General features: G+C 43.9%; 1 protein-coding gene across 5 annotated transcripts in view; it reads left to right on the top strand.

Moving 5' to 3' along the window:
• Positions 1 to 15,800, top strand: part of ADGRG6 (adhesion G protein-coupled receptor G6) — a 233,546-nt gene that overhangs the window by 85,409 nt on the left and 132,337 nt on the right. For all 5 annotated transcript variants that reach the window (XM_073557709.1, XM_073557708.1, XM_073557706.1 and 2 more), the window contains exon 3: positions 8,016 to 8,357. In XM_073557709.1, coding sequence (XP_073413810.1) covers positions 8,016 to 8,357 — 342 coding nt within the window. The remainder of the gene's footprint in view (positions 1 to 8,015; positions 8,358 to 15,800) is intronic.

The raw sequence follows: 15,800 nt of genomic DNA, 5'->3' as shown, positions 1-15,800 counted from the left end.
CAATCTGGACAACATTTCCGCATTAGGTAGAGCTGCCAAAGGTACAAAATGTGCCTGCTTACTAAACCTGCCCACCACAACCCAAACGACGATTTTACCCTTGGAGGGGGGAAGGTTGGTAATGAAATCCATGGACAAATGAGTCCATGGTCTCTCAGGAATTGGCAGTGGTACCAATTCCCCGGCCGGCCGGTTATGGGGGTTTTTTTGCACGGGCACAAACATCACAAGCAGACACATATTCCCCAACATCAGAGGCTAAAGCAGACCACCAGAATACTCTACCAATGGCCTTCCGGGTAGCTGAGATCCCTGGATGTCCACCCAGAACTGAGTCATGGAACTCCCGGGGGACCTTGAGATGAAACTGAGCTGGCACGAAAAGCTTATCCACCGGCTTAGTCAGAGGTGCCAGAGACTGAGCCTCCTGAATCTCCAGTTTCAACATATTAGAAATATCTGCCACCACCACCCCAGGCTGAAGAATTGAGGACGGAGGTTCCGGGGGGGACACCGGATCTAGACTGCATGACAAGGCATCCGCTCTGACATTTTTAGATCCTGGTCGAAAAGTGATCGAGAAATTGAACCGGGAAAAAAAAAGTGAATATCTAGCCTGTCTGGGAGTCAACCTTTTAGCTGACTCAATGTAAGGCAGGTTTTTGTGGTCCGTAATTACTGTTATAGGAAGGACAGCCCCCTCCAAAAAATGCCTCCATTCTTCAAAAGCCAACTTTACGGCCAGAAGTTCTCGATTCCCCACATCATAGTTTCTCTCTGCAGGGGAGAACTTCTTTGAGAAAAAGGCGCAAGGTCTCAAATTGGTCAAAGTGGCGGGTCCCTGGGACAATACCACCGCCACCCCCACCTCTGAGGCGTCTACCTCAACAATAAATGGTTCCAACGGGTCCGGTTGAATTAGAACCGGGGCAGACATGAAACATTTTTTTTAAAAACTGAAACGCCGCTGCGGTTGACCAATTCTTGATATCGGCCCCCTTTTGAGTCATGTCTGTGAGGGGTTTAACCACCTGTGAGAACCCCCTTATAAATTTACGGTAGTAATTGGCGAATCCTAGGAAACGCTACAGAGCCTTTAAATCACAAGGCTGAACCCATTCAACAATGGCCTGCACCTTATTAGGATCCATGCGATACCCCTCAGCAGACACAAAGAACCCCAGAAAAGACAGTTCCTGGACAAAAAATAAGCATTTTTCTAATTTAGCAAAGAGACAGTTCTCCTGGAGCCTTTGGAGAACTGCCCGAACATGACCAATGTGAGCCTGTTTATCAGGAGAGTAGATCAATATGTCATCCAAATATACCACCATAAAACGTCCAATGAAATCAGAAAACACATGATTAATGAAATTTTGGAAAACCGCTGGAGCATTGGTCAGACCGAAAGGCATGCCCAAATTTTCAAACAACCCTTCAGTAGTGAGAAAAGCGGTTTTCCACTCATCTCCACCCCGGACTCGGATAAGGTTATACGCTCCCTGTAGATCTAACTTTGAAAACCACTTAGCTCTGGACTACTGATTGTATAAATCAGTAATAAGTGGAAGGGGATACGTATTCCTCACAGTTATCTTATTTAACTCATGAAAATCGAGGCATGGGCGTAAACCACCGTCTTTTTTCTTTACAAAAAAGAACACCGGCGCTACGGGAGAAACAGAAGGACGAATGTGTCCCTTACGGAGACTCACGGAAATATATTCTTTCATCGCGGCACATTCTGGACCCGAAAGGTTATACAAGCGGGCTTTGGGCAATTTAGCACCTGGAACCAAGTCAACGGCACAATCAAATGGGTGGTGTGATGGTAAAACCTCAGCCTCATTTTCGGAGAAAACATCCGTATAGTCTTTCAGGCACTCCGGAATACCTTCAAGACCCACGGACGACACAGACACCGTAACAAGACATTTTTCAGAACAATAGGGACCCCATTTAACAATGTCCCGATATTCCCGATTAATTACAGGATTATGCAATTGTAACCAGGGGAACCCTAGCACCAGTCCCGCAGGCAGGTTGTCCATAACAAAACATGAAATATGTTCCTGGTGTAAGGAACTCACTTTAAGGAGAAACTCTTCAGTGATAAAGATAACGTTATTCTTCACCAGTGGTGTTTTGTCAATGGCAACAATGTGAATAGGAGTCTCCAACCTAACTGTCCCTAACTTACACCTGGCCACCAAGTCCGAGTCAATAAAGTTCAATGATGAACCGCAATCCACGAAGGCAGAAGTGGATGTAGAGACACTCCCACAACAAGGTTCCACTTGTAACAACATTTTAGAGAAGGCAGAAAAGGGTACCTGAGAGCCTGGGTGACCTCCATGACAATCACCCGGGCTCAGTCGCTTGTTGGTCAGTGGACCGGAGGGGCAATCCTTTTTCCAATGTCCAGAATCACCACAGTGAAAACAGCATTTTCCCATGCGCCGTTGTCTCCTATCATTTTCTTTGAGGTCGATGGTTCCCATCTCCGTGACTTCCAATGTATGACTGACTCCCCTTCCTTGGGAGAATAACGGTCTCTCAATTTGCATCACTCCCCTCGCCCGTAGCCTGCGATCCATTCGGACGGCCTGTGTCATAGCCTCTTCCAGGGAAACAGGCGGAGGGTGGAGAGCCAAGGCATCTTTCAGATGTTCAGACAGGCCTCTACGGAACAAACCCCAGAGGGCGCCATCATTCCAGCAGACCTCTGCAGCCCAGCGTCTGATCTCTGAGCAAAACCACTCGGCTGAGTGCTTCCCCTGGCACACACTCATCACCATGTCCTCAGCCATACACATTCAATCAGGCTCATCATAAATATGCCCCAAGGGGGCGGGCTTAGCGTCCTGCTTTCAGATATGACAGGACACCATACAACAACTCAGAGTCAGGCAAAATGGAGGTCACAACAGTACGGGCAAACGAGGCACAGGAGGGACAAACAGACGGGTAGTCAGACAAAGCCAAAGGTCATACACAAGAGGGCGACATGGTACCAAGGGGACGAGCAGAGAGAAGTCGGGTCACAAGCAGAGAGTCATGCATAAGAGGTAGCGCAGTACAAGAGGGGCAGGCAGAACTCGTAACAGGGACAGAACCGGATCAAAACCAAACAAGCAAGCAAGATATCAGGCACAATAAACATACAAGAGAAAAGCTACTGACCATAACAATGGGATCACACACTAGGTCACAATAATATAAGTTTTATTAAATGTCAAAAAACAGACCAAAACACCATAAAAACATTTAAAAATCACTCCAAAACAGTGACATATATCCTGAAGGGTTAATAATATAGCCCTACAAAGAGCTCCCCAAATGTATAGGTATCATAATATAAATGGCTGATCATAATGAGGAAATACCATCATGGTCTAGAACAAACATGTTGTAATACAGATACACAGAAATAGCTATTATTGGCAAATGCATCAATCATTAAATCCAGAATGCTGCATCAAAAATCTATACACCAATGGGTTAATATTCCAATTGTACCAGTCATCTGAATGGAAAAATAACACACAAAAGAGTGCACCAAGGCTCAAATTACAATAATTCAGAGCTAAATGATGTTCCTCCAAAAAAGCGCTTCAAAAAGGTGTGTATAAGCGCTAGGTACAAAGCCATTACCATGCCAGGGGGAGCCTGTGGAATGCCCAACGCGTGTCGCTACCGTGAGGTAGCTTCATCAGGGGCTGAGGTTATGATCTGAATGACGTGAATTATATATGTTACCAATACTATAGGAATAAGAGGCAGCTGAGGACAATACCTGCGTAGTCGCATACAGAGAGGAAGAGAAGAAAGATATCAGGCACAAGGCACACGTACGCACAAGGTCACCTAACTCAGCCGAGGGCAGGAGTATAACTGACACTGGACCTAGGTCCAGTGAGCATTAAATAGCCGCCCTCTGCCAGAGAGAGGCGGAACAATTAACCCCCAGTTATTCACTGTGAATTGAAATTCCCTTATGTGAGGGTGTGACACTCCAGGAGTCCGGTTGCCACAGTGGCATCGCCTCCCTCACAGGGAGGAATTTTATGCCTGGAAGCAAGGAGGGGGCCCCTTACCAGGTGTCAGTAGGAGAGAAGTTGAGCAGAACCTGAAGAGTGGAGCTGTGATCAAACTCGCCCCAGAGCTGAGCACTAGGAACCGGATACTTGAGTCCGTGGTTGCATGAAGTCCAGGCAGCTAAATCCAGAGGGCAGGGGACTGCAGGTCTCCTGGTCCCATCTAATGACCGGTGGCACAGCAGCATACCAGGCACAGAGCCTGGAGCCGACAGAAAGGAGCGGCACCTATGATAGGCTCGAGCTGCATGCCATGCGGGCAACGATTTATTTTTAACAGCAGAGGGAGACAGTTAGCAGCAGGAGAATGAGCTGTTAGGCAGCAAGGGAGGAGAAAGGGAGGACAGCACAGAAGTAAGGGCTCTGTACCTACCTGGCCAGGTGAAATCAAAATTGCTTCCAGACTGCCCGGCTCTCCATCACAATCTGTTACCAGTGGCCCGGTCTGTACTATCAACCACCAAGTAAAGGAAAAGAAAGCAGGAGGAGGTGTAGGAGCTTCAAGACATAATCCACTTGTAAACCCTGCTGGGCTGGGTCCAAATGAGACAGGTGGGTGCAGGTTTCCACTGGTGAAAAAGCAGCATGCACGGTGGCTCAGCGCATAGCACTGCAGCCGTGCAGCGCTGGAGTCCTGGGTTTGAATCCCATCAAGGACAACATCTGCAAGGAGTTTGTATGTTCTCCCTGTGTTTGCGTGGGTTTCCTCCGGGTACTCCGGTTTCCTCCCACACTCCAAAGACCTACTGATTGGGAATTTAGATTGTGAGCCCCATCGGGGACAGTGATTATAATGTGTGCAAACTGTAAAGCGCTGTGGAATATGTTAGCGCTATATAAAGATTTTTATTATTATTTAGCAACCAAAAAAAAGAAAACTACATATCATCAATGTAGCGGTAGTAATTATTTGTGCTAAATGTCCAACTGGGGGTCTGTATGTGGGGGAGACCAGGAAAAAACTGAGAACCAGGATGATTTCTCATTGCCACACAGTAAGCGAAAAAAAGAATGGATCTACCTGTGGCAAAACATTTTTGTATGCCTGATCACAGCACCATGGACATGAAATTACTGGTATTGAAAGGTAACTTCACATCTCAAAGAGAAAGAAAAGTCTGGGAGTACAAGCTCATGACGACCTTTGACACTCTCAATGCAGGAATGAATGTGTCGCATGGATTTATGTCTTTTTACATCAATTAAGGAATTTGCTCCTAAAACCTTGTGGGGGCATCACAACACATTACCAGACCACAATCAGAGGACAATAAAACTTTCACTCCTTATCTATGAACTGGTCCAATATTTATGTTTAGGCTAACTATCTAATGATAGTTCTGCTTCACGTCACTTGTCTTATCTATTGCATTTTTTCTGTGCTGTGTTGTGCATAAATATATGATTCTTCAGATTTTGTATTAGTTAATGCCTGATGAAGAGACCTGAGTAGTGTCGAAAGCTTGCAATGTGATACCATCTTTTCAGTTAGCCATTAAAAGGTATCAACCACTGAGGACTCTCAATTTTGAATATTTTTCTATCTACTGGCTAACACGGTACAAAGATATACATCTTTCCTGTACAGTCTTTGTGTCCTCCAGTGATCTCTTGCGCCCTGAGTCCTGCACCACAAGGTACACAAAGCCTGACATAAACAACACCAGTAGCCCTGGGGCCCCGCTCTACCTGTGGGGAACAGAACCATCCTAGCTGCTTTACCATCAGCCCCAGCGGTCTCCTTAAGCAGCATCGGCCATCTGTTGCCGAACACCACAGGTGGCGTCACGTTAATCGCATATACATATTCCCCATTTTACGGCACAGCCAGGGCCACGGAGTCGGGTAACGGCCCCATGACTTCCCCAGAGAACTGTCCGACCCGGTTCCGAGTACTCCACAGCCCTGGTGGGCGTGTCAAGGGTCTCTCTTGACCCGAAAGCATAACAAACGTAAGATGTAGAAAATGAAAAAATAATCCTTTAACCCATCTTACTGATCATCTCTCTGGCCAATCCACTCTTCACCATCCCCCTTCTAGTTCTCGGTGCATCTTCTTCCATTTACACTGACCACTGAACACCCAGGCATATTCTTGCTGGTAGAAGACTTGCATCTCTAATGTAACCTGGTACGTCTCTGCATAAGGTCATGATGTAATGATGTTCTTACCTTGTGCGTGCATGTGTATAAACATCCCAGGCCCCACTAGGGCTGGAAGTCCCAGGGTAGTGAGAGAAGCCATGGAATTGTGCTTTCGGCGGTCGTGATAATAAGATGTGTCAAGGACCGAACAAGAAATGGTGAAGAGTAGAGGACCCAAAGAGGTGAGCAGTAATGGGACTATAAGTATATTTTTATTTTTAACATTTTGATGCCCCTTTAAAGAAGTAAAATGGTGGCTAGCCAGCTACCGCTTAGGTGAATCTGTGTGGCAGCGAATTACAAAAAATATGAATATCGTCGAGTGTAGATTTTTGTATTATTTGAGTAGAATTCAATTCCATTCTAATATAGTCACTAATCTCTAGTCATGTGATTAAATTAGGAAAAAAATTTGGATTTTAAAAACCATGTACTAATGACTATTGCATACCTAATTGAATTATTAGAAACCAAGAAGTTGTGGCTTTCTATAAACTCATTTTTTAACTATCTTACTATATTTACTACTTTGTGATATACAGCAGTAAAAAATGTGTTTTTGTGACTTGATGTATGTCTCAGGGAAAATGTTGAAGGACTTTCTCTGTTGACATATGTGGGTTGTGTGACATAGCATGTATCTCTAGTTAGGGCATTTTATGAACTTTATGAACATGAATATGCCTTCTAGTAACTTCTGTTAATGTAAAAATGCCTTGCTGTACTTTTGTCCGCTTTGTGATCACTGCTGTCAGACGGGTTTAGCCAGTTTTCAGCATAGGATAGAATGAGCCTAGATAATGCTGTTTTTGTTCAGAGGTAGGCATTTGATTTGCAGCATCTGTGATGGAAAGGTACATTTACTGTTGATATAAACAGGGCAGAAATTGAAAATCTTACATTTACTGTACAGTACCAACAGACAGTGGCATAACATGAAACTTCCGGCCCCAGTGCAAAAGCTCTAGCGGGGCCCCTAACTATTGCAAGTCTTTGGTAGTAATTGTCTTTCCATATGGGCCCTTTGGGACCTTTTGGGCTCCATAAACTCCAGGGCCCTATTGCAACCTCTGCACTTATAGAAACAATAAAGAAGAATATGGTTGCTAACTATCTAAAAGGGTTGTGAAGGGAGCAAGCCACATAAAGCATTATAAACCAAAAAGAAGATCTAAAATGCATATATTGGAGAGTAGTCCAGTTTGTTGTGTGGCTCAGTCGTTCCTGTGACATCTGGATTCAGGCATAGGTTGTTGGGTGCTTCATTACGTAATTACCATGAAACTGGAAATCCTTAGTTTCACTAAACTCCTTTATATTTATACATGATAGTCATCTTCTTACGTAGAAAAACTGCAGACTAAGTGCTTATAAACACAACATGATGGTCCCCTTTATGGTGCCTCCTCGAGGCACCATATCTTTCTTTAGGCATTGCTTCCAGCGGAGAAAATCTAAGTACAACAGCATGTGATGATGCATGTCAAAATTTTGTTCTGGCAGAATCTCACAAAATTTTTGAGAAAAAATATTCTCTGTACCTCTATATAAAATGCGAGGCACAAATAAAAAGCACAGTATGGGCTCAAAGCAGATTATGAGACTGTATTATGGATGCAATACAGATCTGTAATACAGCCATGTGCAGGAAGCTATAGTTGTATATAAGTAATGCATCCATTTTTGAGAATATTTACTCTGTTTCTTTTATGCCTGTATTTCATATATGTTGACCTATCTAACATGTTTTTTTATCTTTTTTTTATCCAACAGTATTAGGCTGTGCCAATTGCAAGTTAGAACTTACTGCCCCCTCTGGATCCTTCAGCTCACCCTGCTACCCCGAAATGTACCCCAACAGTCAGGATTGCCGGTGGATAATACGCGCACCGATTGGATTTATAATACATGTCACGTTTGTGGACTTTGAAGTTGAAGAAGCTCAGAACTGCATGTACGATTCTCTCTCAATAAACAACGGTGAAGCTGTTTCAAAATTTTGCGGAATTACAGCTAAAGGTCTCTCCTTTAATTCAACCAGAGATGTGATGATCATTACTTTTGTGAGTGACTTTAGCATCCAGAAGAAAGGATTTTCAATCACATATAATATCGGTAAGTATGAATGGATTCAATTTGTGAATTTACTTTACTTTACCTGAGATTACTGAAGAAAAAGTTTGCTAAAAGGCAACATATAAGTTAATCCATTAAGGACCCTGGAATTTTTATTTTTTTGCGCCTTTGTTTTTTTCTCCTTTTTCTAAGAGCCAAAACTATTTTATATTTTTCAATCGACATAGCCATATGAGGGCTTTTTCTTGCAGGACGATTTGTAGCCATATGAGGGCTTTTTCTTGCAGGACGATTTGTAGTTTTGAATGATGCCATTCATTTTACCATACAATGTACTGGAAAATGGTAAAAAAAATTCCAAGTGCAGTGAAATTGTGAAAAAAAAAATTCTGTAGTTGTTTTTGGGATTTCGTTTCGTCAACATACATTGTGTAGCAAAAATAAACTGACAACATGATTCTTCAGGTCAGCATGTTTACAGCAATACCAAATTTGCCCAGTTTTTTTATTACATTTTTTAGCTGTGAAAAAAAATTATGAAATTTGTAAAAAAAAATCTATCTATGTGTCTCTATGGCACTGCTTCCTGTCTCTGTGTGGACCATGGAGCATTCTATGATGTATCAAGATGGATACTCGTAAGTATGTTATGAATGAGTCACCGTAGGAGGCAAAAGCAGAAATACAAGCTAAGTCCAGAAAACCAGAGAGGTTGGCAACTATCAGATTGCAGACCCCTGAACCTATCAACACAACTAGCAGTAGCCGTGGGGGGTTCCTACGAAGCCCTAGACCCCTCGATCACACCTGGAGAATTACATAGGCCTAAAGAAAGAAAGGGGAAATCTAAACTGCCCCAGAGCAGACCCCAAAGCAATAGGCAGCCCCCAACATATAATGACGGTGAAGAAAGATGAAAATACTAACACAGACAGAAAGATAGACTGAACAAAGACGGGGCCCGCAACTATCTAGGTAGGAAAGGACAGGAAGGCTGCTGTCTGCAATCTGCCAAAACCCTATCAAATAATTGAAACTGCAAGGAAAAAAAGCGCAATAGGGTCTTATCTGAGAAAACCAAGATATCAAATAGTAATTTATACTCACCGTATATAGGAGAGTAACAAGCATAAAGAAATGCGGTCAGCTTGCTGCACATCCAAATGACCACGCTGTGGCCATAAATCTTCAGATTCACTAGTAGGACTTTTATGGATTAAAACGTGCGCTGCCAGACCATCAATCCTCACAAGTTGTGTACTTAATATATTTATTTCCCAACGCGTTTCGAGGTCATAAAACCTCTTCCTCAGGGGATGACATGGTCTGGCAGCGCACGTTTTAATCCATAAAAGTCCTACTAGTGAATCTGAAAACCCTATCAAAGACATAAGCCAACAAGCTGATATGAAAAAGGCCCTGAAGCAGCTAGGCTTCAAAAACTAAATCAGCACTCAGGTATTTTCAGAAGACAGAGCTAAATGAATTCAGCACACCCCAGCGGGGAATGGCAGAAATCCAGAAAAAACAAAGCAAAACAAAGTCAAAGCACAAAAGCAAAAGGCCGAGCAGCAAACTTAGCTTTAGAGGAGCAGGAATTCAGACTGGTCTCCAAGGATCCCACAGAGAAATCACCCGCAGGGCAGAAGGGCGTCGGCAGCCTTATATCCAGTCCGTAACTCCACTCAGACAGTCATCATCATCAGCCTCAGGTGTTTGATAATCAGGCTCACTACCTTTCTTTACCAGAAGAGGGAGTTCCTCGGGCCTCAGTAATGAAGGGGAAAATGAACTCACAACAGTACCTTCCCCTTGAGGAGGGGTCACCGAACCCTCAGCTACGCCACCAGGGCGATCAGGGTGAGCCCAATGAAAGGCACGCACCAATCTTTTGGCATGAATATCAGAGGCAGAGACCCAGGAATTATCCTCCTGACCATAACCCTTCCACTTAACCAAATACTGGAGTCTCCGTCTAGCCAGACGGGAATCCAGTACTTTCTCTATCTCTTATTCCATGTTACCTTCAACCAATACGGGGTCTGGAGGTGCCACCCCCGGAACAACAGGTTCAACAAACCTCTTCAACAAAGATTTATGGAACACATTATGGATTTTAAATGTGACAGGAAGAGCCAAACGAAAAGAGACCGGATTAATAATCTCCACAATCTTGTAAGGTCCAATAAATCTAGGCTTAAACTTAGGAGAAGCCACCTTCATAGCATAATTTTTTGATGATATCCACACCATATCACCAACCTTAAACTGGGGACCAATGGTCCTATGTCGGTTGGAAAACCGCTGGGCCTTTTCCTGGGAGAGAGATAACTTATCCACCACTTGGTCCCAGATCTGGTACATTCTCTCCACCACAGTGTCAACACCTGGGCAGGCAGAGGGCTCCACCTGCCCTGAAGAAAATTGAGGATGAAACCCAAAGTTACAAAAAAAAGGTGACATCAAAGTGGCAGAACTAGCTCTATTATTTAAAGCAAATTCGGCCAAGGGCAAAAATGAAACCCAATCATCCTGATCAGCAGAGATAAAACATCTCAAATATGACTCCAAGGTCTGGTTTGTTCTCTCTGTCTGCCCATTGGTCTGAGGGTGAAAAGCAGAGGAGAAGGACAACTGAATTCCCAGCCTGGAACAGAAAGTTCTCCAAAATCTAGACACAAACTGTACTCCTCTGTCAGATACAATGTTCTCAGGAATCCCGTGCAAACGAACCACCTTTTGTAAAAACAGGGGCACCAACTCAGAGGAAGACGGCAACTTAGGGAGTGGTACAAGATGAACCATCTTAGAGAACCTATCACAAATCACCCAAATAACAGTCATCCTCTGAGAGACAGGCATATCAGAGATGAAATCCATTGAAATATGGGTCCATGGCCTCTTGGGGACAGGCAAAGGCATCAACAACCCACTAGAGAGAGAACACGATTTAGACCGGGAGCACGTCCCACAGGACTGCACAAAATTCCTGACATCACGAGACAAGGAGGGCCACCAAAAAAACCGACTCACCAGATCTCTAGTACCAAAAATACCTGGATGACCAACAAAAGCAGAGCAATGAACTTCAGACATCACTCTCTTCTTCCACTGGTCAGGAACATACAACTTTCCACTGGGACAACGCTCAGGTTTGTCCTCCTGGAACTCTCTTCCGAGCACGTCTCAAATCGGGCGAGATGGCAGAAAGAACTACCCCTTCGCCTAAGATGGTAGCAGGCTTGGTCTCCACAGGAGAATCAGCAAAGAAGCTCCTAGAGAGGGCGTCTGCCTTGACATTCTTTGTTCCAGGAAGAAAAGAAACCACAAAATCAAAATGTGTAAAAAACAAGGCCCACCTAGCCTGTCTAGGGTTCAAGCGCTTAGCCGACTCTAGGTAAATCAAATTCTTGTGGTCAGTGAGGACCACGACTTGATGCTTAGCTCCCTCCAACCAATGTCTCCACTCCTCAAATGCCCATTTCATGGCCAACAGTTCCCTATTCCCCACATCATAGTTACGTTCAGATGGAGAGAACTTTCGGGAAAAGAAAGCACAGGGATTCATTTTAGATGTTACAGGATCCTTTTGGGACAAAACAGCTCCTGCACCAATCTCAGAAGCATCCACCTCTACCTGGAATGGAAGTGAGACATCAGGTTGCCGCAAAACTGTGGCGGAGGTGAATCTTCGCTTCAGCTCCTGAAAGGAAGAAACAGCCTCCGGAGACCAATTTAACACATCAGCACCCTTTTTAGTCAAATTAGTCAATGGCTTGGCAATACAAGAAAATTTTGCTATAAATTTCCGATAAAAATTAGCAAAACCCAAAAACTTCTGGAGGGCCTTCAAAGAAGTGGGCTGAACCCAATCGTGAATGGCCTGTACCTTGGCCGGGTCCATTTCAATACTTGACGGGGACAAAATAAATCCCAAAAAAGAAATCCTCTGTACTACAAAAAGGCATTTAGATCCTTTGACATACAGGGAATTCTTTCTCAAGATCCGGAACACAGTCCGAATATGTTCCACATGAGAATCCCGATCCTTGGAGAAGATCAAAATATCATCCAGATAGATAATCAAAAATTTATCGACAAAATCTCAGAAAATATCGTTCATGAAGCACTGGAAGACAGAAGGGGCATTAGTGAGCCCAAAAGGCATCACCAGGTACTCAAAATGTCCCTCCGGAGTATTAAATGCCGTCTTCCATTCATCCCCATGCTTAATGCGAATAAGATTATACGCCCCCCTGAGGTCAAGCTTGGTAAACCAGCAAGCACCTTTAACTCTGGAGAATAGATCAGAAATCAGGGGTAACGGATACTGATATTTAACAGTAATTTTGTTGAGGGCACGATAATCAATACAAGGTCTTAATGATCCATCCTTTTTGGCTACAAAAAAAAAACGGCACCTAAGGGCGACGAGGATGGTCTAATATGACCCTTCTCCAACGCCTCCTTAATATAGGATTGCATAGCCTCGTGCTCGGGTATAGATAAATTGAAGAGCAGACCCTTGGGAAATGTACACCCCGGGCTCAGTTCAATTGCAGTCATAACTCCTATGAGGAGGCAGAGACGCAGACTCATTCTCACTAAATACATCATAAAAGTCCGCCATATAATCAGGAACATCATGCGACTGAGGAGAGGTGGAAAACACCGGAGCCTCACTAAAGGCACACCGACAACCCCAACTCACCACAGACACAGATTTCCGATCCAAAACTGGATTATGAATCTGTAACCAGGGAAACCCCAGAACAATAGTATCATGCAGATTATGCAACACCAAAAATCTGCAATTTTCTTGATGGTCTGGGGCGACCCGCATTACCACCTGGGTCCAAAACTGGGGTTTATTTTTAGCCAAAGGAGTAGCATCAATCCCCCTCAAAGGGATAGGCGTCTGCAGAGGTGTCATCGGAAATCCACAACGTTTAGCAAAATCCAAGTCCATTAGGTTTAGGGCTGCTCCCGAATCCACAAAAGCCTTGGCGGAAAATGTGGACAGGGAGCAGATCAGAGTAATAGCCAGAAGAAACTTAGGTTGAACACCCCCAACAGAAAACGTGTGTGCAAAGCGTTTCTCTCGTTTAGGACAGACGGAAATAATATGTGAGGCATCGCCACAGAAAAAACACAACTTATTACGCCTTCTGAACTCCTGACGCTGCTCTCTGAAAAAAACTCTATCACATTGCATAGGTTCAGACATTTGTTCAACAGGTGGCAACACCTTTCGTGCAGCTTTGCGTTCGCGCAAACGCCGATCAACCTGAATGGCTAGTGACATAGAATCGTCAAGACCAGAGGGAACAGGAAATCCCACCATAGTATCTTTTATGGCTTCTGACAACCCCTGCCGAAAGAGAGCAGCCAAGGCATTATCATTCCAGGTAGTAAGTACTGCCCACTTTCGGAATTTTTGACAGTACAATTCTGCAGAATCACGACCCTGGCTCAATGCCAGCAGGGTCTTTTCAGCCTGATTAATGGCATTAGGTTCGTCATACAACAACCCCAAAGCTTGAAAGAATGCGTTCACATTAGTCAGAATAGGATCATCTGGTTTCAAAGAAAACGCCCAATCCTGGGGATCGCCACGCAGCAAAGAGATGACAATTTTAACCTGCTGCGCGGAGCTCCCTGACGAGTTAGGCTTCAAGGCAAAAAATAATTTACAATTATTTTTGAAATTCAAAAATTTAGACCGATCCCCAAAAAATACATCAGGTGTAGGAATCTTTGGTTCAGCAGCATGTGAATGAGCAAGGTAGGTGGAAATTCCCCGCACTTCCGCAGCGAGCTGCTCCACACGATCAGACAATTGCTTTATCTCCATTGAGAGAAAAAAAAATTCCCCCTACGGCCTCAGAGATATAGAGGAAAAAATATACACCTTTTTTTTTTCTTTTTTTTTTACAATTCTTTCCTGCTATTGAGTACCCTAGAATCTGCGGTATGGCGGGTGATTCTGTTATGAATGAGTCAACGTAGGAGGCAAAAGCAGAAATACAAGCTAAGTCCAGAAAACCAGAGAGGTTGGCAACTATCAGATTGCAGACCCCTGAACCTATCAACACAACTAGCAGTAGCCGTGGGGGGTTCCTACGAAGCCCTAGACCCCTCGATCACAGCCGGAGAATTACATAGGCCTAAAGAAAGTAAGGGGAAATCTAAACTGCCCCAGAGCAGACCCCAAAGCAATAGGCAGCCCCCAACATATAATGACGGTGAAGAAAGATGAAAATACTAACACAGACAGAAAGATAGACTGAGCAAAGACGGGGCCCGCAACTATCTAGATAGGAAAGGACAGGAAGGCTGCTGTCTGCAATCTGCCAAAACCCTATCAAAGACATAAGCCAACAAGCTGATATGAAAAAGGCCCTGAAGCAGCTAGGCTTCAAAAACTAAATCAGCACTCAGGTATTTTCAGAAGACAGAGCTAAATGAATTCAGCACACCCCAGCGGGGAATGGCAGAAATCCAGAAAAAACAAAGCAAAACAAAGTCAAAGCACAAAAGCAAAAGGCCAAGCAGAAAACTTAGCTTTAGAGGAGCAGGAATTCAGACTGGTCTCCAAGGATCCCACAGAGAAATCACCCGCAGGGCAGAAGGGCGTCGGCAGCCTTATATCCAGTCTGTAACTCCACTCAGCCAGTCATCATCATCAGCCTCAGGTGTTTGATAATCAGGCTCACTACCTTTCTTTACCAGAAGAGGGAGTTCCTCGGGCCTCAGTAATGAAGGGGAAAATGAACTCACAACATAAGTGATTATGGCTATGTTGGTTATTTTTCACATATTTCATCACATGGGCAAAGTTTATTTTGTCTGGACAACCCCTTTAAAGGAGTGATCCAATATTCTTCATGCACTTCTCCCCAAATTCCTGACTTCTTGGTTGCAGGGAGCCGTTCACTCTTGAAGACTGACAGTTCAAACCAGCAGATAGCTGAGGCACTGGTCCAGATTTTGCACAGTCCCATGCCATCACCAGCCAGATTCAGAGCAGCAACTGCATGCTCTTAAGCATTGGTCATATAAGTGTTGCATGCCCCATATTTAGGTAACTGGCCACTGCAGGGTGGTGTGAATAACCTACTCAACATGGTGTTGTCTCTAAAAATAAAAATCCATCTATTATTGAGAATGGAAAAGATTTTTACTATTAAGTAGATTCAGAAGTTGCCTCTTTTAACAAGTTATTGGAATTTTAACCAATTAAGAGCTTGAGACAACCCCTCTAAGATCTGCCCAGAGCTTGAAGTAATCATTTTATAATATTGCAATTTTATCCGGAAGAGAATCCACTAAAATAATAAATCTTGTATGAGCTGTTAGTGTGCACACCATAGTATTGTAACAATGTTGATGTAGAAAGCAATTATGTGTGGCTCGAAGAGTAAAATTATCTTGGGCCTTAAAAGGTCCAAAGTCTGAAATCCCTCACAAACAACTGTCATC

This window comes from Dendrobates tinctorius, unplaced genomic scaffold, assembly GCF_039654945.1.
Source record: "Dendrobates tinctorius isolate UK_male_01 unplaced genomic scaffold, ASM3965494v1 ptg000250l, whole genome shotgun sequence".
Classification (NCBI taxonomy): Eukaryota; Metazoa; Chordata; class Amphibia; order Anura; family Dendrobatidae; genus Dendrobates; species Dendrobates tinctorius.
Note: the sequence above shows the minus strand (reverse complement) of the source record. Positions and strands in the feature narration are given on the sequence as shown.